Source organism: Lissotriton vulgaris, chromosome 5 (assembly GCF_964263255.1).
Source record: "Lissotriton vulgaris chromosome 5, aLisVul1.2, whole genome shotgun sequence".
Classification (NCBI taxonomy): domain Eukaryota; kingdom Metazoa; phylum Chordata; class Amphibia; order Caudata; family Salamandridae; genus Lissotriton; species Lissotriton vulgaris.
In genome coordinates, this window is record NC_141693.1 from 1,923,309,960 (window position 1) to 1,923,337,418 (window position 27,459).

The 27,459-nt window shown below is 46.7% G+C and overlaps 1 protein-coding gene across 1 annotated transcript in view; it reads left to right on the top strand.

Annotated features, from left to right (window-relative positions):
* Window positions 1–27,459, top strand: part of LOC147717735 (complement C4-B-like) — a 643,152-nt gene that overhangs the window by 188,638 nt on the left and 427,055 nt on the right. Inside the window, exons 11-12 of the mRNA XM_086919877.1 lie at window positions 21,671–21,841; window positions 26,360–26,548. Of these exons, the coding sequence (XP_086776003.1) occupies window positions 21,671–21,841; window positions 26,360–26,548 (360 nt within the window). The remainder of the gene's footprint in view (window positions 1–21,670; window positions 21,842–26,359; window positions 26,549–27,459) is intronic.

Sequence of the window (27,459 nt, forward strand, 5' to 3'; positions counted from 1 at the left end):
CTAGTGTGCTAAGGCAGCCCCTTTGAAGTGTGTCAGGTGACCGCTCACCGGTTTAGAGATGGCCCATCCTGCCAACACCTCGTCCCCTTTGTGATGTTGAATAAACAAATGCCAACTGTCAGTAACACCTATTCATACGACCCAGGAAACAGGCTGAAGGCACCAAATGGTTAGGACAAGAAAATGCCAATTTGCAAAAAGTGGCATATTCAAAATTGTGACTTAAAATGTGACTTTCTTAATCATTCAAGAGGGTTTTAAATTACAATTTCTTAGGTACCAGCCATGGGTTTCCTACCTGCTCTTTGTCAAAGATTATCACGTATTACATTTAAAAGGCAATCCAATATTATCCTATGGGAGAGGTAGGCCTTGCTGAAGTGAAAAACAAGTTTAGGAGTTTTCAGTATGTTATGTTATGTTACTATGGCCCAGATGTAGGTAAAATAGATTTACCGAATTTTAATTACCGAATTCTACCGAATCGGTAATTAAAAATCGGTAAATCTTAGGGGTGGATATGTAGGAACATCCAGATGTTCCTTTTACCGAATGGGTAAATATCTGTATTTACCGATTCGGTAAATACCGACCGGTAATGCCCCATTCATTCCTATGGGCTTTGAAGCCCATAGGAATGAATGGGGCATTACCGGTCGGTATTTACCGAATCGGTAAATACCGATTTTGACAAGGGTGCAGGGGGTGTCACTTTGACACCCTCTAGCACCCCCAAAAAAGATTCGGGGGCCATGTGGCAGGCATACCTGCCCTAAGGGCAGGTCTGCCTGTCATATGGCACAGGTGTGCATGCACACCGGAATCGGTATTTTACCATGAAGTTGGATTTCATGGTAAAATACCGATTCTGTAAGGCTTGTGGGACTCAGAAGAGTCCCGCCTACATCTCATTGTTACCGAATCGGTAAAAACACCGATTCGGTATTTTACAGATTCGGTAAATTTAACGATCGGTTAATTTACCGAATCTGTAAAATATGTGGCCCTACATACCATTTTGTGAATCTCGGTCGGTAACGGCCGAAAATACCGATTTTTGGCCATTACCGACCGACCTACATCCGGCCCTATGTTTTTGTATAGCGCACATCACCACTGGTCTCTAAGGGCTTTCACAGAAAAAGTACACAACATGCTGCAACTGGAGAGCCCTCCGCCATCAAAACAAACAATTAGGGTGTTGATGTTATCTTTTTAAACAGGTAGGTCTTTAACTCCTTTCTGAAAGAAAGTAACGCTGAGTCCCTTTGCAAGGTTGCAGGTGGCTTGTTCCAGATTTGCGGAAGGAGTACAGACAAAGCTCTCCAACCCTTAGATTTAAGATTAAACCGAGGTTGCGTTAGTTTACAAGCTTTGCCAGAACGCAGAGCTCTGCCCGGGGTGTACTTCTTCAGACAATCTTTAATGTAGTTAGGGGCTTCTCCATAGATGGCTTTATGGGCTATACAAAGACATTTAAACTGCACTTTGTATTCAATAGGCAGCCAGTGCAGCTTCAAAAGAAGAGGCGTCGCACGAGTTCTCCTCGGAAGGGAAAAGACCAGCCTTGCCGCATCATTCTGCACTACCTGCAGTTTCCCCAGAAGTTTCAGCGGGAGACCTAAATAAAGGGCATTGCCATAGTCCAGCCGAGAAATAACTGTGGCGGACACAATAGATTGCAATGTGGGGACAGAAAGGCTGGGTACCAATTTCCGGAGTTGCCTGAGCAGGCCAATGCAGGAGCCTACCACCGCAGAGACTTGAGGGGCCATAGATAGGTCTGCGTAAATTTTTAATCCTAAGCTTTTGACCACTCTTCCTGGAGTTGGCACCTCCCCTAATTCTGGGGGCCAAAAAAGCTCGCACCAGGGACTTTCTTGTTTAGTGATGACCAAAACCTCCGTTTTCTCTACGTTAACTTTCAGAAGATTGTTTGTCATCCAGTTAACCGTGAATCTAAGCAGATTCTTTTACAGAGTCTTGTGCCTGGCTGGTGTTCTCGAGCTGGACTAACTGTTGAGTGTCATCCGCATAGTTAAAAACTTGGCAGTTCCTGTGAGTAAGTTCCTCCACTAAAGGTTGCAGATAGATATTAAATACAGACCCCTGGGGAAAGCCACACAGGTCACCGCAATAGCACCGGATAGTTGGTCTCCCAGTTGCACTCTCTGAGGGCGGCCAGTAAGGAAGGATTTGAGCCATTTGAGTGCTTGCCCTGTTATTCCTAGTTTCGAGATACGGTTCAGCAGGATGACATGGCTGACCGTATCGAAAGCTGCTGACAAATCCTGGAGAATCAGGGCACACGGCTGTGTATTATCAGCCCTGATTCTCAGATCGTCAACAACCGTGGCCATCACCAGCTCCGTGCTATGCTGTGACCGGAAGCCTGCCTGTCTAGGGTGGAGTAGACCATGTTCCTCCAAGTAGCAGTCCAGAGTATTCAAGACCTGCTTTTCCAAGATCTTTCCTATAAACGGGAGTTCGGAAATGGGTCTATAGTTTTTTAAAGCCTTAATATCCGCTCCTGCTGTTTTCAGGAGGGGGATAACCCTGGCTTCCTTCAGATTTGCTGCCAGGTAACCTGAGTCCAATGACTCATTCAGTAGACTTAGCAGCTGCCTTTCCAAACCAGACAAGGCCATTTGGAATATTCTCGGAGGGCAGGGGTCCACACTGGATCCTGATATAATTTGGTGCGCAATTGCTGCCAAACTCCCTTCATCCAAACGTGGAATACTGTTCAGATTCCAAGCCAACTCCTGGAGATTAGGTAGGTCTAGGGGCATAAGGTCGATTGGAGTTCTTGTGATATCCATAATGATATCCTGCACTTTCTGAAGAAAGAACTTCTGGAATGTGTCACAGTCCGGACGATCATTTATTGGGACTTTACCTTCCGGCTGCGTTAGTTCCCTCAGGATAGAAAAAATCTCCCTTTGCTTATTTCCCGCACGGCCAATTGTGTCCTCATAAAAGGCTACCTTCCTCAACAATATATCAGCCTTATATTTCAACAGAAGTTCCTTATAAATTTCAGACTCTGTCCGGCTATAATTGAGTTCCCCACCTTCTCTCTGCTTGACGCAGAGCTTGTTTTTTCTCTCTTAGCTAGACATCAAACCAAGGGGCTCCCTTTCCTTTTACTCTGGTCCTCTCTGTTCGTTCAGGGGCAAGAGTGTCAAGAGCAGCCCGAAACCAAGACATTAGTGCTGTAATTTGAAGGTCTAGGTTTCCCTCACTCCTCTCTGGGGGTGGGATAGAGAGAAGCGTGGAGAGCAAGGATTCAGCTTCCACCTTCTTCCAGGCTAGAACCTTCCTCCAGAGAGGGTCAGATGATACAGGTGAAGAATCACACAGAACCCTGCATTTAATCAAAGAGTGGTCTGACCACACACAAGCACTGACATCGATTATCTCTGCCAGAGGCATAGAAGACCAGATCAGGTCCAGAGTGTGGCCCTTGACATGGGTGGGGCCTGTAACCAGTTGTATTAGGTTGAGCGAGGACAGGTTGGTTTCAAACCCTGCCTCTGTAGAGTCTCTGGGTAACTTATCCCGGTGATAGTGTAAGTCCCCTACCACCAGGAGAGACTTGTATCTTGATCCCAGATCTGTTAAAAACTCCAAAAAGGCTTCATTGAAGTCTGGGGAGCTTTTTGGTGGGAGGTATACTACTAACAGCATAATGCATGAGGATTTCAGGGAAATTTTTATACCCAGTAGCTCTGCACTATCACAGTTGTCGGCGACAATATGTGTCACCCTAAGAGTTTTTTAAAATAATATTGCAACCCCCCCCCCTCTACACTCTTCGGGCGGTTATACCATATTGCATCATATTCTAACGGTAATGCGGCCAGAACGTCAGGGGTAGATGATGCCCCCAGCCAGGTTTCTGTGAGGGCTAGAATGTTGATATCACTGTCAAGAAGGAGAGAGAACACTTCCAGATGGTGTTTTTGCAAAGATCGTGTGTTTAGCACAGCAACTTTTAGCCCCTGGATCGTGTGAGAATGGAGCTGTATCTTCTGTAATAAGGGTTCATTCACTCACCGCAATAGTGACTCATTTTGTAACCTGACTAATGTAATGCTATCTAGCACCTCATCCCCAGTTCTAAGGGCCAAACGGGCCTCACCAGGATAAATATAGAGTTGAGAAGGGGTCCTGGCCCCCAGTTCCGTCGTGGCGCGGACGGGCGCTGCGCGCTTGCATTCTGGGTCCTTAAATTGTGTTTGGCAGGAGTACCTACAACACTAGTGCGCTACCCAAGATGGCGTCTTTGGAGCGTCTCGGAGCCCCGGTCCCTCACCCAAGATGGCGGTCCGGAGCCGAGACAGTACCAGGACATGTAAAGCTTAAATGTATGTGGCCAACTTTTTAAATACACTGCACCAGCACGATGGGAAAAAGGAAGGTTTAGAGCTGGAAAAAGGTTTATTTTGCCAGTTTGAAATGCAGTTTAAAACTGCACCTACAGGCCGCAATGGCAGGCCTGTGACATGTTTTGAAAGGCTAAGTAAGTGGGTGGCACAATCAGTGCTGCAGGCCTTCTAGTTCCATTTAATTCACAGGCCCTTGGTACCAGTATACCACTTTAATAGGGACTTATATGTAAATTAAATGTGCCAATAAGATGTAAGCCAATTTCACAATTTTTAAAGGAAAGAGCACAAGCACGTTAGCATTGGCTAGAAGTGGTAAAGTGCACAGAGTAGGTGCCCAGGTGCAACTCGTCTGCTAAGTGCAACTTGACCTCGCCTTGCCCTTCTGAATCATGTTGGTATTTGTTTCCTTCCGTTTGTCTTGTTTAACTGCTTGTTCTGCCTCCAACTCAGCAACTTCTCTTTCTTTGTCTGTTCCGTTTGTTCTGTCTGCCCCCTGTCTCTTTTTAATAGTTCCTTTTTGCATCCATTGCTCCTCTTAACCACTCAATTCTGCATCTTTTGCTCCTTTTAATGCTCTGCTTTGCATCTTGGTCTTTTCCCACCTTGCCGCTCCCACTAGACTTTCCTGCTCTCTCTGCTGGACTTTCCCACTCTTGCTGAGCCCGCTCACTGCCCTAGCACGCCTCCCTCTGTCCAAGGTTCAACTTAATAGAGGTCACAAAGGCAAGCCTGTCTGCACCAGTACATGCCTGGGCCACGCCCAGCTCCAGGAACCATGGTACAAAAGCCTCCTGCAGCTACACCGCCAAAATATTCCACCTGCTCAACCCAGGACGCCACCACGAAAGAGGCTGCCTCACATCAGTCCCCTTTGCCTGCTTGCATTGCCACTTCACCTGTGTACACACACCTGCTCCCACCAACAACACACACACCATACATCTCACCAAGTCAGAATTCAATATCACTCTCACACAGCACCACACACCCACCCCACACAACAGCAGTCACTCACTCGCACACTCCTCAACACATGCACCCTCAGCGAGCACTCCACCAAGATTTGGGACCTGATTGACTTTCATGCACCGGACCTCTTCTCCCTTACCGAAACCCAGCTCATCCCCAAATCGCCATCATCCACAGAGACACCATTAGGTGTACCTCTCACACTGATTCACAAGCCACAACATGCACTTCAAGCTTTAAATGGTCAGTAAAACCACGATCGAAGGCACCCTCGCCAACCGACCATCAGGACCTCGCACCCACTTAAGCACCCTCCTCACTGTCTCTTTCGCCATTGGTGCAAAAGTCTTCATACTTCTAGGGCATCTCAACTTTCATCTTTGCGACCCCACAGACTCCAACTTCATGGACTTGCTCGAAATTCTACAAGACACTGGCCTCACTCAGCGTGTACAAGGCCCTGCCCACATTGCAGGACACACCCTAAACCCCATCTTATCCCCAGCGATAAGGTTAATGTCAGCCACATAACATAACATGTTTATTTGTAAAGTGCACGTTCATCCAAGGGTATCTTGGCACTGAATAACAGATGTTTATTGTTACCCAATTCAATGGCACTCATTTTATTGACCTCAGAAGGATGAAAGGCTTAGTGGATCTGCCGAGAATTGAAGCTGTGACCATGAGGTTGAACACAGATCACTACAGTGGATGCATTAATCCACTAAACCACCAGACCCGGCTGTCTACACTCACATGGGCGGACCACTCAATCGTCCACTTCCACATAACAGGGTCACAAACCACCCCTTTGGAGTCTAGCAACACTCCAAGTCGCTGCTGGAAAAAAGTTACAGAAAAAGAATGGTTCAATGTCCTCCAACTAAACTACCCAGACCCCACCAACGACCTCATCAGTTACACAAACATCTTCAACAACTGGATCACCACCTGCGCTAATACCCTAGTGCCCTTGGAAAACACCAAACCTAAAAGGTCCATAAACAAGCTAGCTGGTTCAACTCTGACCTCAGAGTGTCCAAGAGAGTTTGCAAACAACTCAAAAGGAAATGGAGATGGAGAACCACCAGAGGAACCACCGCAAGACACACCTAGATCCTGCAGTTACACACTATCATCATCAAGTGAAAGAGACATAGGAAAAGGCCCTAGCCTAAGAATCAAATCTAGCTGCAGCAACTGCAAGGAACCTTTCGCCATTGCCAAGGAATTCCCCAACCCTGCAGCCACAACCAACACTATCATCCCTACACAAGAACTCTGCAACAACCTTTCTGACTTCTTTTACAAAAAAATCACCAAGAGCTACAGCAACTTCAAACTTTAGCCACCTCTGTAGTGCGTCCCAGCCTTCTAACCTCAGACTACCAACTGACAGCATGGAACCCTCTCTCCGTCTAGTACACTGCAGTACAAAAGAAGACAGTCCACTCAGGGGCACCCACAAACCCCTACCCCCACCGTGTCTACAACCTGAGAAGAGTAAAAAGGCGATACAGTGCACACCAATTTCATCCTTCTTTCCAAAGCTGATTGGATTTGTAAATTTGAACTGATTGCGTGAAGCCTGGAAGATGTGACCCACCCTGGGGTCACGCATTCGTAAATACAACTGTTAGTGAAGCGAAGTTACACTCCTTTCCAAAGCGCACAGTGTGTTCCGCGACTTTCGCACGTGAACATTTTCCGTTTTTAATTTCAAAATGATTAATCCAACTACTCCAAAAAATGTCATTCACTTGTTTCTTCTTCTTCGCAAAACACATGTAAGATGTTGATGTTTTCAAAACTGTTTCTCATGCCGCAGATATGCCCATCCGGGCCTTTTTTGGAGCAGTTGGATTCGTCATTTGGAGATTCAAAACGGAAAATATTCATGTGAAAAAATCGCGCAACGCGCTGTGTGCTTGGAAAAGGAGTGTAACTTCGCTTCACTGAGAAGAGCCACAATCAATGCTGCACTCATCTACATTATCAGCAGCTCCCTCAAGAGAGCCCCTTTTCCAAAAAGCTGGAAACACACCAAAGTCACCGCACTCCTCAAAACACCCTCAGCCGAAATCGAAGTACATAGCAACTACTGACTGATCTCGCTGCTCCCCTTCCCAGTCAAAGTCATCGAGAAGACCCATCGACAGACAACCCTCTGACCACCTAGAATGCCTCAAACTCCTGGATGACTCGCAATCAGAAAAAAAAAAAAACCAGCACTGAAACTGCCACAGATAAATACGCATCATCCTCGACCATGGACAAACCGCTGCCCTCATCCTGCTCGACAACTCTGCCACTTTCTACACCATCTCCCACTTCTCACTCCTCATCAGACTACACAGCGGGAATAGCACTCAAATGGATAGCTTCCTTCCTAAGGGCAGGTCTGCCTGTCATATGGCACAGGTGTGCATGCACACCGGAATCGGTATTTTACCATGAAGTTGGATTTCATGGTAAAATACCGATTCTGTAAGGCTTGTGGGACTCAGAAGAGTCCCGCCTACATCTCATTGTTACCGAATCGGTAAAAACACCGATTCGGTATTTTACAGATTCGGTAAATTTAACGATCGGTTAATTTACCGAATCTGTAAAATATGTGGCCCTACATACCATTTTGTGAATCTCGGTCGGTAACGGCCGAAAATACCGATTTTTGGCCATTACCGACCGACCTACATCCGGCCCTATGTTTTTGTATAGCGCACATCACCACTGGTCTCTAAGGGCTTTCACAGAAAAAGTACACAACATGCTGCAACTGGAGAGCCCTCCGCCATCAAAACAAACAATTAGGGTGTTGATGTTATCTTTTTAAACAGGTAGGTCTTTAACTCCTTTCTGAAAGAAAGTAACGCTGAGTCCCTTTGCAAGGTTGCAGGTGGCTTGTTCCAGATTTGCGGAAGGAGTACAGACAAAGCTCTCCAACCCTTAGATTTAAGATTAAACCGAGGTTGCGTTAGTTTACAAGCTTTGCCAGAACGCAGAGCTCTGCCCGGGGTGTACTTCTTCAGACAATCTTTAATGTAGTTAGGGGCTTCTCCATAGATGGCTTTATGGGCTATACAAAGACATTTAAACTGCACTTTGTATTCAATAGGCAGCCAGTGCAGCTTCAAAAGAAGAGGCGTCGCACGAGTTCTCCTCGGAAGGGAAAAGACCAGCCTTGCCGCATCATTCTGCACTACCTGCAGTTTCCCCAGAAGTTTCAGCGGGAGACCTAAATAAAGGGCATTGCCATAGTCCAGCCGAGAAATAACTGTGGCGGACACAATAGATTGCAATGTGGGGACAGAAAGGCTGGGTACCAATTTCCGGAGTTGCCTGAGCAGGCCAATGCAGGAGCCTACCACCGCAGAGACTTGAGGGGCCATAGATAGGTCTGCGTAAATTTTTAATCCTAAGCTTTTGACCACTCTTCCTGGAGTTGGCACCTCCCCTAATTCTGGGGGCCAAAAAAGCTCGCACCAGGGACTTTCTTGTTTAGTGATGACCAAAACCTCCGTTTTCTCTACGTTAACTTTCAGAAGATTGTTTGTCATCCAGTTAACCGTGAATCTAAGCAGATTCTTTTACAGAGTCTTGTGCCTGGCTGGTGTTCTCGAGCTGGACTAACTGTTGAGTGTCATCCGCATAGTTAAAAACTTGGCAGTTCCTGTGAGTAAGTTCCTCCACTAAAGGTTGCAGATAGATATTAAATACAGACCCCTGGGGAAAGCCACACAGGTCACCGCAATAGCACCGGATAGTTGGTCTCCCAGTTGCACTCTCTGAGGGCGGCCAGTAAGGAAGGATTTGAGCCATTTGAGTGCTTGCCCTGTTATTCCTAGTTTCGAGATACGGTTCAGCAGGATGACATGGCTGACCGTATCGAAAGCTGCTGACAAATCCTGGAGAATCAGGGCACACGGCTGTGTATTATCAGCCCTGATTCTCAGATCGTCAACAACCGTGGCCATCACCAGCTCCGTGCTATGCTGTGACCGGAAGCCTGCCTGTCTAGGGTGGAGTAGACCATGTTCCTCCAAGTAGCAGTCCAGAGTATTCAAGACCTGCTTTTCCAAGATCTTTCCTATAAACGGGAGTTCGGAAATGGGTCTATAGTTTTTTAAAGCCTTAATATCCGCTCCTGCTGTTTTCAGGAGGGGGATAACCCTGGCTTCCTTCAGATTTGCTGCCAGGTAACCTGAGTCCAATGACTCATTCAGTAGACTTAGCAGCTGCCTTTCCAAACCAGACAAGGCCATTTGGAATATTCTCGGAGGGCAGGGGTCCACACTGGATCCTGATATAATTTGGTGCGCAATTGCTGCCAAACTCCCTTCATCCAAACGTGGAATACTGTTCAGATTCCAAGCCAACTCCTGGAGATTAGGTAGGTCTAGGGGCATAAGGTCGATTGGAGTTCTTGTGATATCCATAATGATATCCTGCACTTTCTGAAGAAAGAACTTCTGGAATGTGTCACAGTCCGGACGATCATTTATTGGGACTTTACCTTCCGGCTGCGTTAGTTCCCTCAGGATAGAAAAAATCTCCCTTTGCTTATTTCCCGCACGGCCAATTGTGTCCTCATAAAAGGCTGCCTTCCTCAACAATATATCAGCCTTATATTTCAACAGAAGTTCCTTATAAATTTCAGACTCTGTCCGGCTATAATTGAGTTCCCCACCTTCTCTCTGCTTGACGCAGAGCTTGTTTTTTCTCTCTTAGCTAGACATCAAACCAAGGGGCTCCCTTTCCTTTTACTCTGGTCCTCTCTGTTCGTTCAGGGGCAAGAGTGTCAAGAGCAGCCCGAAACCAAGACATTAGTGCTGTAATTTGAAGGTCTAGGTTTCCCTCACTCCTCTCTGGGGGTGGGATAGAGAGAAGCGTGGAGAGCAAGGATTCAGCTTCCACCTTCTTCCAGGCTAGAACCTTCCTCCAGAGAGGGTCAGATGATACAGGTGAAGAATCACACAGGACCCTGCATTTAATCAAAGAGTGGTCTGACCACACACAAGCACTGACATCGATTATCTCTGCCAGAGGCATAGAAGACCAGATCAGGTCCAGAGTGTGGCCCTTGACATGGGTGGGGCCTGTAACCAGTTGTATTAGGTTGAGCGAGGACAGGTTGGTTTCAAACCCTGCCTCTGTAGAGTCTCTGGGTAACTTATCCCGGTGATAGTGTAAGTCCCCTACCACCAGGAGAGACTTGTATCTTGATCCCAGATCTGTTAAAAACTCCAAAAAGGCTTCATTGAAGTCTGGGGAGCTTTTTGGTGGGAGGTATACTACTAACAGCATAATGCATGAGGATTTCAGGGAAATTTTTATACCCAGTAGCTCTGCACTATCACAGTTGTCGGCGACAATATGTGTCACCCTAAGAGTTTTTTAAAATAATATTGCAACCCCCCCCCCTCTACACTCTTCGGGCGGTTATACCATATTGCATCATATTCTAACGGTAATGCGGCCAGAACGTCAGGGGTAGATGATGCCCCCAGCCAGGTTTCTGTGAGGGCTAGAATGTTGATATCACTGTCAAGAAGGAGAGAGAACACTTCCAGATGGTGTTTTTGCAAAGATCGTGTGTTTAGCACAGCAACTTTTAGCCCCTGGATCGTGTGAGAATGGAGCTGTATCTTCTGTAATAAGGGTTCATTCACTCACCGCAATAGTGACTCATTTTGTAACCTGACTAATGTAATGCTATCTAGCACCTCATCCCCAGTTCTAAGGGCCAAACGGGCCTCACCAGGATAAATATAGAGTTGAGAAGGGGTCCTGGCCCCCAGTTCCGTCGTGGCGCGGACGGGCGCTGCGCGCTTGCATTCTGGGTCCTTAAATTGTGTTTGGCAGGAGTACCTACAACACTAGTGCGCTACCCAAGATGGCGTCTTTGGAGCGTCTCGGAGCCCCGGTCCCTCACCCAAGATGGCGGTCCGGAGCCGAGACAGTACCAGGACATGTAAAGCTTAAATGTATGTGGCCAACTTTTTAAATACACTGCACCAGCACGATGGGAAAAAGGAAGGTTTAGAGCTGGAAAAAGGTTTATTTTGCCAGTTTGAAATGCAGTTTAAAACTGCACCTACAGGCCGCAATGGCAGGCCTGTGACATGTTTTGAAAGGCTAAGTAAGTGGGTGGCACAATCAGTGCTGCAGGCCTTCTAGTTCCATTTAATTCACAGGCCCTTGGTACCAGTATACCACTTTAATAGGGACTTATATGTAAATTAAATGTGCCAATAAGATGTAAGCCAATTTCACAATTTTTAAAGGAAAGAGCACAAGCACGTTAGCATTGGCTAGAAGTGGTAAAGTGCACAGAGTAGGTGCCCAGGTGCAACTCGTCTGCTAAGTGCAACTTGACCTCGCCTTGCCCTTCTGAATCATGTTGGTATTTGTTTCCTTCCGTTTGTCTTGTTTAACTGCTTGTTCTGCCTCCAACTCAGCAACTTCTCTTTCTTTGTCTGTTCCGTTTGTTCTGTCTGCCCCCTGTCTCTTTTTAATAGTTCCTTTTTGCATCCATTGCTCCTCTTAACCACTCAATTCTGCATCTTTTGCTCCTTTTAATGCTCTGCTTTGCATCTTGGTCTTTTCCCACCTTGCCGCTCCCACTAGACTTTCCTGCTCTCTCTGCTGGACTTTCCCACTCTTGCTGAGCCCGCTCACTGCCCTAGCATGCCTCCCTCTGTCCAAGGTTCAACTTAATAGAGGTCACAAAGGCAAGCCTGTCTGCACCAGTACATGCCTGGGCCACGCCCAGCTCCAGGAACCATGGTACAAAAGCCTCCTGCAGCTACACCGCCAAAATATTCCACCTGCTCAACCCAGGACGCCACCACGAAAGAGGCTGCCTCACATCAGTCCCCTTTGCCTGCTTGCATTGCCACTTCACCTGTGTACACACACCTGCTCCCACCAACAACACACACACCATACATCTCACCAAGTCAGAATTCAATATCACTCTCACACAGCACCACACACCCACCCCACACAACAGCAGTCACTCACTCGCACACTCCTCAACACATGCACCCTCAGCGAGCACTCCACCAAGATTTGGGACCTGATTGACTTTCATGCACCGGACCTCTTCTCCCTTACCGAAACCCAGCTCATCCCCAAATCGCCATCATCCACAGAGACACCATTAGGTGTACCTCTCACACTGATTCACAAGCCACAACATGCACTTCAAGCTTTAAATGGTCAGTAAAACCACGATCGAAGGCACCCTCGCCAACCGACCATCAGGACCTCGCACCCACTTAAGCACCCTCCTCACTGTCTCTTTCGCCATTGGTGCAAAAGTCTTCATACTTCTAGGGGATCTCAACTTTCATCTTTGCGACCCCACAGACTCCAACTTCATGGACTTGCTCGAAATTCTACAAGACACTGGCCTCACTCAGCGTGTACAAGGCCCTGCCCACATTGCAGGACACACCCTAAACCCCATCTTATCCCCAGCGATAAGGTTAATGTCAGCCACATAACATAACATGTTTATTTGTAAAGTGCACGTTCATCCAAGGGTATCTTGGCACTGAATAACAGATGTTTATTGTTACCCAATTCAATGGCACTCATTTTATTGACCTCAGAAGGATGAAAGGCTTAGTGGATCTGCCGAGAATTGAAGCTGTGACCATGAGGTTGAACACAGATCACTACAGTGGATGCATTAATCCACTAAACCACCAGACCCGGCTGTCTACACTCACATGGGCGGACCACTCAATCGTCCACTTCCACATAACAGGGTCACAAACCACCCCTTTGGAGTCTAGCAACACTCCAAGTCGCTGCTGGAAAAAAGTTACAGAAAAAGAATGGTTCAATGTCCTCCAACTAAACTACCCAGACCCCACCAACGACCTCATCAGTTACACAAACATCTTCAACAACTGGATCACCACCTGCGCTAATACCCTAGTGCCCTTGGAAAACACCAAACCTAAAAGGTCCATAAACAAGCTAGCTGGTTCAACTCTGACCTCAGAGTGTCCAAGAGAGTTTGCAAACAACTCAAAAGGAAATGGAGATGGAGAACCACCAGAAGAACCACCGCAAGACACACCTAGATCCTGCAGTTACACACTATCATCATCAAGTGAAAGAGACATAGGAAAAGGCCCTAGCCTAAGAATCAAATCTAGCTGCAGCAACTGCAAGGAACCTTTCGCCATTGCCAAGGAATTCCCCAACCCTGCAGCCACAACCAACACTATCATCCCTACACAAGAACTCTGCAACAACCTTTCTGACTTCTTTTACAAAAAAATCACCAAGAGCTACAGCAACTTCAAACTTTAGCCACCTCTGTAGTGCGTCCCAGCCTTCTAACCTCAGACTACCAACTGACAGCATGGAACCCTCTCTCCGTCTAGTACACTGCAGTACAAAAGAAGACAGTCCACTCAGGGGCACCCACAAACCCCTACCCCCACCGTGTCTACAACCTGAGAAGAGTAAAAAGGCGATACAGTGCACACCAATTTCATCCTTCTTTCCAAAGCTGATTGGATTTGTAAATTTGAACTGATTGCGTGAAGCCTGGAAGATGTGACCCACCCTGGGGTCACGCATTCGTAAATACAACTGTTAGTGAAGCGAAGTTACACTCCTTTCCAAAGCGCACAGTGTGTTCCGCGACTTTCGCACGTGAACATTTTCCGTTTTTAATTTCAAAATGATTAATCCAACTACTCCAAAAAATGTCATTCACTTGTTTCTTCTTCTTCGCAAAACACATGTAAGATGTTGATGTTTTCAAAACTGTTTCTCATGCCGCAGATATGCCCATCCGGGCCTTTTTTGGAGCAGTTGGATTCGTCATTTGGAGATTCAAAACGGAAAATATTCATGTGAAAAAATCGCGCAACACGCTGTGTGCTTGGAAAAGGAGTGTAACTTCGCTTCACTGAGAAGAGCCACAATCAATGCTGCACTCATCTACATTATCAGCAGCTCCCTCAAGAGAGCCCCTTTTCCAAAAAGCTGGAAACACACCAAAGTCACCGCACTCCTCAAAACACCCTCAGCCGAAATCGAAGTACATAGCAACTACTGACTGATCTCGCTGCTCCCCTTCCCAGTCAAAGTCATCGAGAAGACCCATCGACAGACAACCCTCTGACCACCTAGAATGCCTCAAACTCCTGGATGACTCGCAATCAGAAAAAAAAAAAAAACCAGCACTGAAACTGCCACAGATAAATACGCATCATCCTCGACCATGGACAAACCGCTGCCCTCATCCTGCTCGACAACTCTGCCACTTTCTAACCATCTCCCACTTCTCACTCCTCATCAGACTACACAGCGGGAATAGCACTCAAATGGATAGCTTCCTTCCTCTTTGGAAGAGCAAAACGAGTCAGGCTCACGCTGTTCACATCAGAACCCAAGGACCTCATCTGCGTAGTCCCTCAAGGATCATCACTTGGCCCCACACTTTTCAACATGTACATGACTGGTGTGGCACACATCATCTGATTGCCATGGAATCAACATCCTTTCCTGCGCTGATGGCACCCTGCTCATTCAATCAATCAATCAATTGGAGTTTTAAGCGCAATACTCACCCATGAGTGTCTCAAGGCGCTGGGGCAGGGGGAAGCAGCTCCAGTCAGTCGAAGAGCCAGGTCTTGAGAGTCTTACTGAAGTTGTACAAGGTGGGAGAGAGTCTGATGTTGATCGCCTGCTCGTTCCAGGACTTGGCTGCGATGTAGGAGAAGGTTCTTCCCCCTGCTTTTGCTCTACGGATGGGCGGGGGTTCAGATGGACGGGGGTTCGGAAGGGTGCGGTCTTCGGATCGGAGGTTCTTCTTGGGTGTGTGGAAGGAGATTCTGTCATTGAGATATGGAGGTCCGGCATTGTAGAGGCATTTGTAGGTGTGAGTGAGTATCTTCAAGGTTACTCACTTCTTAATGGGGAGCCAGTGGAGGTTTCGTAGGTGTTGGGTGATGTGTTTGTGTCGAAGGATGCCGCATACGAGTCTGGCTGCAGTGTTCAGTATGGTCTGGAGTTTGCAGAGCAGAGACTTGTTGATCCCGGCATAGAGGGTGTTTCCGTAGTCCAGTCTGCTGGTTATGAGTGTGTGGGTGGCCGTCTTCATTGATTCAGGAGGAAGCGATTTGAAGGTCTTGCGGAGGAAGGCGCAGTGTGTTGTAGCAGGTGGAGTCGACTGCGTTGACCTGTCGGGGCATGGAGAGAGAGGAGTCCAGTATGATGCAGAGATTTCAGACGTGGTCTGTGGGGGTGGGGGTGCTGCTGAAGGCAATTTTGAGTCCAAGCTGTCTGACGATGGTGGTGAGGGGGGCCATGTAGATGTTGAAGAGCGTTGGGCTGAGCGGTGATCCTTGGGGTACTCCGCAGTGGATATCCGTGGGTTTAGATAGGAAGGGCGGCAGTCTGATTCTTTGGGTTCTGCTGGTAAGGAAGGAACGAAGCTAGTTGTGGGCGGTGCGATCTTCGGATGTTTTGCTGTTTCTCCAGTTCTTCTCGTGACGTCTGCAGGTGCGTCTGGATTCTTGGAGGGCGGCGGTGAACTAGGCGGCCTTTATGGGGCGATGTTTGTCGGGGTTTGCATAGGGGTTAGGGGTGTGAGTTCATCTGCGCAGTTGGTGATCCATCTGTGGAGTTCTTTGGCTGTGAAGTTGGCGTGGGTCGAGGTGGTGACAAGAACGCCATGACAGAATACTACCAACGCATCAGATCCACCAAAAGGACCTTCATCCAAACAAGATCCTCGCCAACTCCAGCAACTCCAACGAACTCTTCAGCATCATCCAGGAATTCACCAAGCCCCCCAGCTAAACTATGGACATCACCCCTTCCCAAGACCTCTGCAACAAGCTCTGATCATACTTCCATCTCAAAATCGAGAGCCTCTACGACATCTTCAAAGACCAGACACCTGACTCCTGAACCACTTCCTTCTCCAGCAACGCCAGCCAGCCCACCATCTCTCCCTGGACCCCTGTCACCACCAAAGACACCACTTCAATCATGAAAGGCATCAACTCTGGGGTCCCCATTGACACCTGCCTGCCGCACATATTCCACCAAGCCGCCACTGCTCCAGAACTACGACGATTCATCGACGTCACTTTACAAGACCGGCAACTTTCCGATGACTGGAAAAGAACAGAAGTCAGACCCCTGATCAAGAAGCCCTCAGCAGATCCCACGGACCTCAAGAACTACTGACCATGGCCCTCCTCCCCTTCACGGTCAAAGTCACCTAGAAGACCGTCAATGCACCTCTAACAAAACCTCCATCCTCGACCCCTCCCAATCTGAATTCCACAGCAACCAGAGCACCGAGACCGCTCTACTTGCCACCACAGATGACATCCGCACCCTCCTCAACCAAGGCCGTGATCCTACTTGACCTCTCGGCAGCTTTCTACACCGTCTCCCACAGCACACTCAGTGCCAGACTCCACGACGGCGGCATACAAGGAACCACCCTCGATTGAATCCACTCGTTCCTCACCTGCAGAACCCAAATTATCAGGCTGCCACCCTTCCTCTCTGAACCCACGGAAATCAACTGCCAAGTCCCCCAAGGATCATTGCTCAGCCCCAGGCTCTACAACATCTACATGGCCCATCTCGCCGCCATTGTCAGAGAGAATGGACTCAGCATAATATCCTACGCCAACGACATCCAGCTCATCCTCTCCCTCACCAAGGACCCCATCACCACCAGACTCAACTTCCAGGAAGGAATGAAGAACGTCTGATCCTGGATGAGCAGCAGCTGCCTGAAGCTCAACTAGGAGAAGACAGAGGTCTTCGTACCTGGACCCTTCCCCTTTCCATGGGACAACACCTGATGGCCTACCACCCTTAGCCGCCCTCCCACCCCCACAAAACACACCCGAAACCACTGCATCATACTCGACTCCTCCCTCTCCATGACCCGACAGGTCAACGGTGTCGCCTCAAGTTGCCTCAATACCCTCCACATCCTCTGAAAGACCTTCAAATGGATCTCCCCAATCAAGAAAGGCCGTCACCCGCGCACTCATAACCAGCAGACTGGCCAACGGAAACACCCCACATGCTGGGATCAACAAGTCCCTGCTCCGCAAGCTCCAGACCATACAGAACACCACAGCCAGACTCATCCTTGGCATCCCTTGACACAAACACATCACCCAAAACCTGCAGAACCTCCACTGACTCCCCGTTGAGAAGAGTTACTTTCAAGATGCTTACTGATGCCCACAAATGCCTCAACAACTCCGGACCCCAATACCTCAATGAGAGGATAGGATAGGATGAATATTTGTAAAGCACACTAAAAGCAAAAGTCAAGGCGCTGGGCGAGAGGAAAGAGAAACTAGCACCAACCAGCAAAGAGGCAAAGAGCCAGGTCTTTAACATCTTCCTAAAGGACTCGAGTGAATTTGCCACAGATATAAAGGGGAGAAAAGATCTCCAAAGTTTAGTGGACGCTTAAGAAAATGAGCAGCCACCCCATTTGGACCTACGAAATCTAGGAGCGACAAGATTATTCTGTGTAGAAGATCTCAAGGTTTTGGCTGGAGTGTACCAGCGGAACAAGGTTTTGAGATGTGATGTGCCTGTACCAAGCCTTGAAGGTGATGCTGATCGTTTTGCACCACCTGAAGCTTATTCATAGAGCCTATGCTGACATTAAGGTATAATGCATTGCAATAGTCTAACTGAGAGCTCAATAGTGCATTGATGATGGGCCGATGTAGCTCCGAGGGAATATACGGCAGCACTTTCTTCTGAGTTTTAAGAATATAGAAGCAGGTACTAACTGTGCGGTTCACCGGTTGGTCAAAAGACAGGGCCTCATCAGAAATGACTCCCAGATTTCTGGCCATTGTCACTGGAACAGGACGGGAAAGCAGATCTTGGGCCACCAAGCGGCAGACCAAATCGAAGTTTGAGGACCGAAAACCAACACTTCCGTTTTATCCATTTTGATTTTAAGAGAGTTGTACTTCATCCATCGTATTATGCTGGTCATACATTGATTGAACTTTTGGGCAACCAGCTGCTAATCATTGGAGATAGAAATTATGATTTGCGTGTCATCCGCATAGGAGAGGACTTGAAAGTCGAAAGATCTCACCAACTGACCCAGGGTTTCACATAAAGATTAAAAAGAGTGGGGTTGAGCGAGGAGCCCTGAAGGACCCCACATGGAAGGCTGAAGGCCTTGGCTTTGAACCCGCCGTAACTGACAGCATTGGTTCTGCCGTGCATAAAAGAGTGAAGAAGCTACCAAGCCCTCTCGGTGATTCCTTCTTCCCGCAATCGCTGAAGCATGCCAGCTGGGGAGATGGTGTCAAATGCCGCATAGAGGTCGAGCAGAATCAATACTGGGAGAATCTCCTTCCGCGTAACCAAGAGAAACCTCTGATCTGCCAACCTTGCCAAAAACCCGGGCATCCGCAGAGCCAGAACAGATGGAAGAGCCTTATCCTACATCGTGGCCAAGACCTGGAAGAAGCTCCCAATCGACATCAAACGTCTCCCTGAACATGTACAGGAAGACACTCAAGTCCTAGCTCTTATACTGAACAGAGGTCCCCCCCCCCACCCCCAGCGCCTTGAGACCCTCACGTGTGAGTAGCGCACTTACAATTCCCCTGATTGATTGAGTGAAGATTACTGGTCCCATTGAAGATTGCCAAATTCTTGTGTGAGTGCCAGATGGCATCTAGTATTGCATTGTGTATTGTATTTTGGGTATTTCTACCGATTTCGTAAGTATTCCACTTTCATTTTAACAGATAGATAGCTAGATACACAGATACACACACATGAATATGTTTATATATTATAAGATATTAAATGATTGCGTTAAACATAAAGCAAAACTAAAAATGCAAATAAACTTCGATATCATCACTGTACCAAGTCTTGGCATAAAGACTTTTCCATAGAGATCGCAGACAAAAGCAAGACAGAAGCATTGCTATTATCTTCTGTGCCTATTCTAAAGTCTCCCTTATATCTGCAGGAAGATGTTACTAAGTAGAATTCCCGATGTCCAGTTTAGAAAAAACTCCCGACCTTTGTGTTTCAGATATTCTTATTTACCAATCTCCTGGCAGGACCTCCTTTTTTTACTCTGATTTAGCTACCTCTAATGCTCCCTACATATTCCACATTGTTAACTTGTCTTAATCGACCTGTATCTTTGGCTGCATGACTTGTCTGTGGCCGAATCACAGGCCCTCATTAAAAACCTTACAATGCTTGACCTTAACCTTCATTTGTGCTCTGCCACTCACACCTGAGAACATTTGTTCGACCCCATCTTCTCTACTTGTAAAGAGAAATGGCAATGGCAGTAGCTCTGGGTATAAAGGAATGTTGTATAATAATGTGAAGTATTATAAATAAGCTGAATGGGGATGGATATGTTTTGGTGTAGAAGCAAAGAACTGTAGAATAATATTGGTGTGGATTAAGCTCAGATGATAGTTGCATTGTCAAGCCAGACCTAAACATCCATGTAGGGTAATGACGTCCCCCTCCAATCTGTGTAGCTGCCAAGGAAAAACACCTTAAATGATTTAGTTATCTATTACACTTTAATAGCTTTACACTGTGTGTGCGCCTGAACGTTCAATCTCAGGCAGCTGGTTAAATAAACAAAATGATCACAACTGTGTGAATGGCAAGATTGTTTTGTGGGAGCCCACAACTTCTGCCTAATCAAAACATATACTCGTGGCTCCCAACATGTGGGCAGAACTAAAGCCCCTCTCTAGTGATACCCGCATAATTGTCTGGTGCCAGCTGCACTGTCAAGCCAGTCCATTAAAACTAGAACGAATCTTAAGGAAAAAATATCTTGCCACCTATTCTTAATAGAATACAAATCCTTCCTACCACAAAATATTTTATGGCCACAAACAATTTTCCTGGTAAAATATTTCAAATTAATAAGGAATTCAGAGATCCCAGGGCCTGTGAAAGCTCTGCAGCTCTCTCTAGTTCTATAACTCACTTTTCACTTTTTTTTAAAAAAACCATTGACTCTTCTTTCACAGACATGGATGTTGTCCGCTTCCCTTTGACTCACCCCCACTCTGGGACCAGGCTATGCTCGGCGTTGCAAGCGTAGCCAAACCACACAGTCAGGATTTCCACTTGATCCTCGCACACCTCACATTCTTAATCAATGACTTATAATATTAGTACTTTCTTCACTGACCTCAGAAATTCTTCTCTGGCACCTTTCTTTCAGATTGGATGACAGCCTTGGTGTCCTCCCTTTTGAACCGGGCAGTGCTGACCCCTCTCTGATGAGCAAATCTGAATCATCTTCCTTTTACAATTCCCTGCTAAAAATTGGTGGTCGATGTTCACCGTCAACTCTCCCATTACATTAAATTCCACAATCTTATTAAACCAATTCAATTGGTTTATGACCACTGGTGGAACAGCCCTTCTAGCAATTTCTGACCATTTCAGGTGGGCTCTAGGAAATGGAGATAAAGCAGTACTTATCCTTCTTGATTTCAGCTGCCGCCTTTTCTATGGTTTTCATACCATCCGCAAATGCTGGACTTAAATGGGCATCCATGGGAAGACATTCTTCATAAACCATCACAAGGCAGTGCAATTGCTACCCTTCAGGTCTTCTCTGTTACAGGGTTCCACTGGAGTACTTTCTCAGACCCACCCTGTTTGATCCCGACCATTCTCATCTGATCCTTTGGAGTCACACTAATGTGATGTACAGATGATACCCAAATTATGGTGACCTTCAACTCCAGCCTAAAGAAACTTCAGTTCAAGTTTTGCCAGTGAAGCTGGATGATCAAACGTCCCTCAACTTGAACAGCCAGGGGATGGAATTTCTGGTCTTTGGTACTGATAACTCTATCTGGAACTCCATCTTGTGCTTCGAAATCTAAGACCAACATCTACAAGAAGTCTAGCAGTGAAGTGATTTCACCCCAATAGCACCCGCTGTCATGGCTTTTTTCACTTTGAACCAACATCGTGTGAGAGAGGATGGTTTAACGGTGGTAGACCTGTGAGATATGAATGATGATTAATAACGGATGGAGAAGGCCTCACTTGCTTTTACAGGCAGTCTAGTGAGCCATGAGCCCCTTCTGTGTCTGCTGTATTGCAGATTCCACCTGAAGTCTGCACTTGTTAATGCTTGCAGTAATGTTCATGCAACAGAAGTATGACTAGGTTTTCTGTATTTTTTTGCACAATTTATTACCATTGACCAAAATGACGTGCTTCATATTGTTTGTGCCATTCAACAGGCGGTGGTATCTCACTCAGATGGCTCCGTGGCTGCCGGGATCCCTGTGAAGATAGACGTGCAAATAAATGGAGTCCCTTCGCCTTCTCCGGTAACTCAGAAAACGGATCAAAATGGAGTGTTGAAGTACCCCTTCAACACACCCACTACAGCCAAGACACTGGATATATTGGTGAGTGTCTCGCATCTTTGGTTATTAAAGAATGTGCAGGTGTCATGGATCACTAGTAAGGGCTAAGAGGAAGGGCTCATCTTTCTAGATTTTAGTAAAAAGATCACCTTAGGCATACAGCCATTGGTGTCTTGTCTTCTCTCTGTGGTAAGGGTCAGAGTAGATGTATATCTGCAAGGCTAATCAAACTTTGTCCTGTTACTATTAAATAGAGATAAAGTGATATGCCCAGGATCACACTAATTAAGACAACCAGACAATCAGAAATATAACTGAAATCCGCTTTGTTTAACCATCATCCAATCAACTGTTGACAAGTAAGCCTATTGAGAACTTCTCTGAAATACTCTATTACACATCCACAGAATTGTTTGTGTGATGGGGCAGAGCGGGTGGCTCTTAATAAACGTCTTGTCCTTTGCTTTCTGTCTTGTGGTGTTCTTTCTGGAGGGTGCAAGAGGATAATTCAATCTATGTGTTAAGTTATGTTATCTGACTCTTGTATGGCTTCCATAAACTACTAGTATCTCTTGGTAGTTCTTTGGTACAGCAGAGTCTTCCCACAAATAGTGAGTGATAAACAAAAAACCTGATCAAGGTATAGATAAGTGCTACATGTAGGTAAGCTAGGATATACATTGCATTTTAGAGTGGAGTTGATTGGTTTCCCATGGCTTGTCACTTGTGTGTGCAATGTCCATTATGTTGGCAAAATTAAGCTTTTGTGTTGGAGGGTGATTAAAGCTTTGCACTAGACAGCTATCATCCTGTCCCTGTTTTACTTCTGCCTAGCTCAATGTCTCTTCCCAGTGGACCTGATGTCTGGAGGCTACTGACTTCTTTTCGTGTTTTTTGTATGTCACAGGCATAGGATTCATCAACTCCCTTGATTAAATGTTTCCAGTCGCTCATCATTGAAGTCTTTCACTTTACCCAGAGTGTGTGTGATTTTGTGTGGTTGTGCTTATTGTTGTGTGCTCTGGGAATTTAGTCATCTGTGAAAATACATGGCATGTTTTATAAGGTAGCGGTTCACTACCTCACTGTTAAGGCCACTGCATCTTCCCTAAGCTTGAAGCAGCATTTGAACCTGTACCTCAAATGTCTGATTGGAGTTTTAACCTTATTTGGTTTCTGGTTTGTGTTCCATATTCAGACTATGCTATGGAAAAACACTGGTTGAAACTTGGGATGTCTGGTCTGTGACTTCATATTACTTATCCCTTTAACCATGTATTTATTCCCCTCCTTCGGTGTAGGAAACATAGATATGCAGGTGAAGCTGCTTCTTGTTCAGGTTAATGTGTATATCATTTTTGTGCCTGTTCAAATATTTCTTATTAGGGTTTTTTTAGAAAATATACAAAAAAATAAAAAGAAAGAGAAGTTAAGCAGACATAATGTGTTACATCCACCATTAGCCAGGAGCATCATCAAGGCAATCAAAACATATACAGGTATCATGTTATTTTTAATTGCATCAATCATTGATGACAGTAACAGCGAGTTGAGAAATATCACAGACATGATACCAAGTCAATCAACCTGAGATATCCGTGGTCTTAAAACCAAGTCTTTCCTGTGATTTAAAAATGTCCTGGCTTTGGTATTGATATGGCAACTTGTGTCCACTATGGGAACTAATAAGTGTACAGCCACAATAGCGAAGGTAAACAAAAAGAAGGTGAAGGAATAGGAAAACGAAAAGAAAAGGAAAAATAAGAAAAGAGAAGCCAATGGAACATCATGATGCCCAATTACAACCATATAGTGGGTCTTCAACGGATCTCCCCTGCTTTGGTTCCAAGATTATCTCTACCTAATGCAGCATAGGTTTCTTCGATAATTTTGGGTAATTCTCGCTCCTTATTTATAGGAGCTATTTCCCTTAGGCGGCTATGTATGGCTCCTTCCTCCCCCTTTATGTCGCTCAGCATTATTGCAGAGACTTGGGCAAAATCACCCATCAGTTTCACCCCCAGGTCCAGGGCAGGTCCTGCACCATACTCATTCTGTATTTGTTTAAATACTTGTAGAACAACTGCTATGGACGTGGTACCATGTATTCTAATGTTTACAGCAGCAAAGATTTTTCGCCAAGTGGTACAATCCTCTATTGAGGGAACCATCCCCATTGGCAAGCAAATGTTTAGCATTCTATGTTTTTCCTGCGGACCTGCATGGGGAAATACTGCTTCCAGCTGTTCCATTTTTTGTGCTATACATAACGGAATTTGCTCCAGTTTAGAAGGTATTGTGCCTATTACTGATTTCAGTGCCTGTGGGTCAATTGTAAGTGTGGTCTAATGTAGACCAACTGGAGCATTTCTTGCATGTTGAACCGTTACTGTTCGCATGACGAACTGGACAATGTGTCTGTATAGCCTGACTTTATCTTTGTATATTGTACGAAAATCATCCACTAGTAGTGTATTTAACTCTGGTCTTCATAGTCCTTATGGTGTTCTTAATGCAGAGGGTGGTCCAGCTGTCCAGTGTCAGCTGCGTCGGGCTGGGAACGGTGGGAGCAGGTTCCTCGGGGGGTTTGTTGTCAATGAAGTTGTCATAAATGGACTTGATTTTGTGGTGGGAGAATGCGCTGAGTCTGTTGTAGAGGTCCTGGGAGGATGGGATGTCGGTGGTCCCGCTGTTGAGTTGGGCGAACTCTTTGATGATACCAACGAGTTCATTGCTGTTGTGTGCATGGTTGGAGATTCTGTCCTGGAGTGCCTTTTACCTTGAGTATCTAATGAGTATGTGGTGGGCAGTGTTCCTCTTTTCAAGTTGTCGAGCTCTGCTGGGGTTTTGAAGTTCCTCCATAGCTTTTCAAGGCATCTGCAGGTGTGTCTTGATTCCCGGAGTTCGGTGGAGAATAAGCTGACTTTCTTGGCGTGAGGGTTGGAGACTTTGTTGAGGGGGGCAATGGTGTTGATGCAGTCGGTGATCCAGTGTGTAGGGTGTGGGCGGAGGTGGTAGGGTCATCATCTGTGGCAGTGGGAGAAGAGTTGCTGAGGGCGGCAGCGACCTGTTCGTTGAAGATCCTGGTCCAGTTTCTGCATTGGAGCTGGTGTGGACATCTGCTGGAGATGTTAGTTTTGAAGGTGAAAGGTACGCAGCGGTGGTCTGTCCATGGAGTTCAAAGGTGTGGCTGAAGGTGATGAAGTTCTCTGCTATGAAGATGGGGTTGAGGGTGTATCCTGCTGAGTGCGTTGGTTCTGGTACGATCTGTTTGATTACGATGTTGTGGAGGCTATCCAGGAGGGAGGTAGAGTTGGGGTCTTGGCGGTTTTCGAGGTGAAAGTTGAGGTCTCCCAGCAAGCTGTAGTCAGTGGAGGTGATGGCATGCGGGCTGATTATGTCAGTGATGGAGTTGTGAGAATGGTGCATGCGGTTTGTGGGGTCTGTAGACGAAGATGCCTCGGAGGTTGGTGGATGAAAGTGTCTGTATCTTGAAGTGGAGGTGTTCCATCAGATCTGTGGGCCCATTGGTGTAGGTGCTCAGGCGAAGGTTGGCCTTGTAGGCGATTGAGATGCTTCCTCTGGGACGGTTGGGGTGGTTCTTCTGGGTGAATTTGTATCCTTCGGGGATGGCGATTACAGTTTTCGGTCCCGAGGTGGCGTCCAGGTTACGGCAAGGAAGGCGACGTCAGGAAAGGTGCTGTTAAAGAGGCCCCAGATTTCTACGGCGTGTGTGTGGAGGGAGGGGAAGCTGAAGGGAGTGCTTTGCAAGGATTGGGGTGCAAGGAGATGTTGCTGGAGGGTGAAAGGGGGGTCCTGTGTCTCCGCGAAAGTGAAGAAGTGGCAGCAGTGTCGGCAGGTGAAGAGTCCCTGGGTGTTGAGGGGTGAGTTGAGCTTGCAGTTGTTGTTCTTGCGGACGCTGAGTGTGTAGAGAGCCAAGGAGCTGTAGCGTTGGCGGACCAGGGTTCCTGGTGCTGGTTGCAGTTGGGTAACGGACGGGCACAGGCGGGCTTGCCTTTGGCGTGCCAGAGGCACAGCCGCACAGCTGCTGCCATTAAGTAGGGGTCTTGGGGTTGGCAGGACAGCTGGGAGGTGGGAGCGGGATTGGGAGAACGCGGAAGGGGGAGGTGCCGCAGGGGCAGCAGCGGCAGAAAAAGGAGGCAGGAGACAAGGGAGGAAATAAAAACAAATTAAAAGCAGCCAAGGAGAGTGAAAGGGGCAAGAGATATAAGCCCTATTTCCTACCATTATGTAGAAAATGCAATTGCCAAGTCAATCACTCCTTGACTTGCTTACTTATTCAGCCGCTTGCTCACTCACTCAAACACGGTCACTCTCTTGCTCACTCAGTCCCATACTCACTCACTGGCTCACACACACACACTTATTTACTCACTTGATCACTCTGATGGACAGGCTTGATGAACCACAACGCTTTCTACTGATGTCACTCAGTAGGCCATGTATACCCTCAACCTCTGTGAAACCACACTAAACTATGACCTTCTTTTAATGCAGCTTCTCTTATATTGTTTTTACCTCCCCCCATGCTCTCTTTAGGCAAAGGTCGGCGAGGGTGAAAACACAGAAACCAGCAGGGTGACTGTCAGTGTGTACCAATCTTCAAGCCAGAGTTACCTCTTCATTCAGGCACCTACAAGCTTGGCGGTGAAGCCTGGTGAACTGGCGTCCTTTACCCTGATGGCTGTTACTGCTAAGCCTGATGAGATCAAATTCCTGTATTACATGGTGAGTATAGGTCTGGGAGCATCTTGATGCTGCTATCATCTCCCTCTGGGAGGATGTGTTGAAGTAGACTAATTAAGGCAGTTGAGGACAATACTAAAACACACAGATGTTTTGCAGGTTTGGACAAGAGGGGAACTGGGGCCGTGCCTTAAATGCGACCAGAGAAATAAAATTAAGAGACGCATCAGAACAGATGGACTTAAGGAGGTTTTAAAGTCTCTTCTGTATCCATAGGCAGGCAGATAGCAAAGCCTTTAGTAGCATGTTGAGTCTCTTCATTGGGGGTGGCGGTTAACAAGGGCTATAATTCTGTTTAGTGTGGCTCAGTTACCAAATGCTCTAAAAATGTCTGTGAATCTCTTCCTCAGGGCTTGTAGACCTATTAGGACAAAATACCTGTGCCAAAGGCAATCCTGCTAAGCTTCCTTGTCCTGCAGCAACAGCACTGACATGAAGGAATAATATTAAAGGATGTCCAGAGACCAGGCACTCCATAAAGGATAGATATATAGAAACGTCATTGAACCAGAATGAGCAGTTAATGTTAATGTTAATGAAATTTGTAGAACGCAAACTGTTACCCGAAGGTGTCCTGGTGCTGTGTGAAGACCCACTGTTGGCTGGGAGGAGAAACACCTGGTCAGTTAGAAAACAGCCATGTTTTCAGTGCCTTCCTAAAGGCCAACAGATTGGTCATGTTAAGCAAACAGGCAGAAGTGGATAACGTGCAAGGCAGGAAACTAAACCAGGACATGACTGGAATTTGAGGACCCAAGATCAGTCACAGTTCTGGTTTGAGAATCCGAAGAGTGAGAACCAAAAGAAAATACGGACTTCAAAGTAGGGAGCGGAGTTCCGGGTCTGCAAGGTAAGAGGATAGCCAAAGAGGGGTTGAAGGCATGTGTTTGATG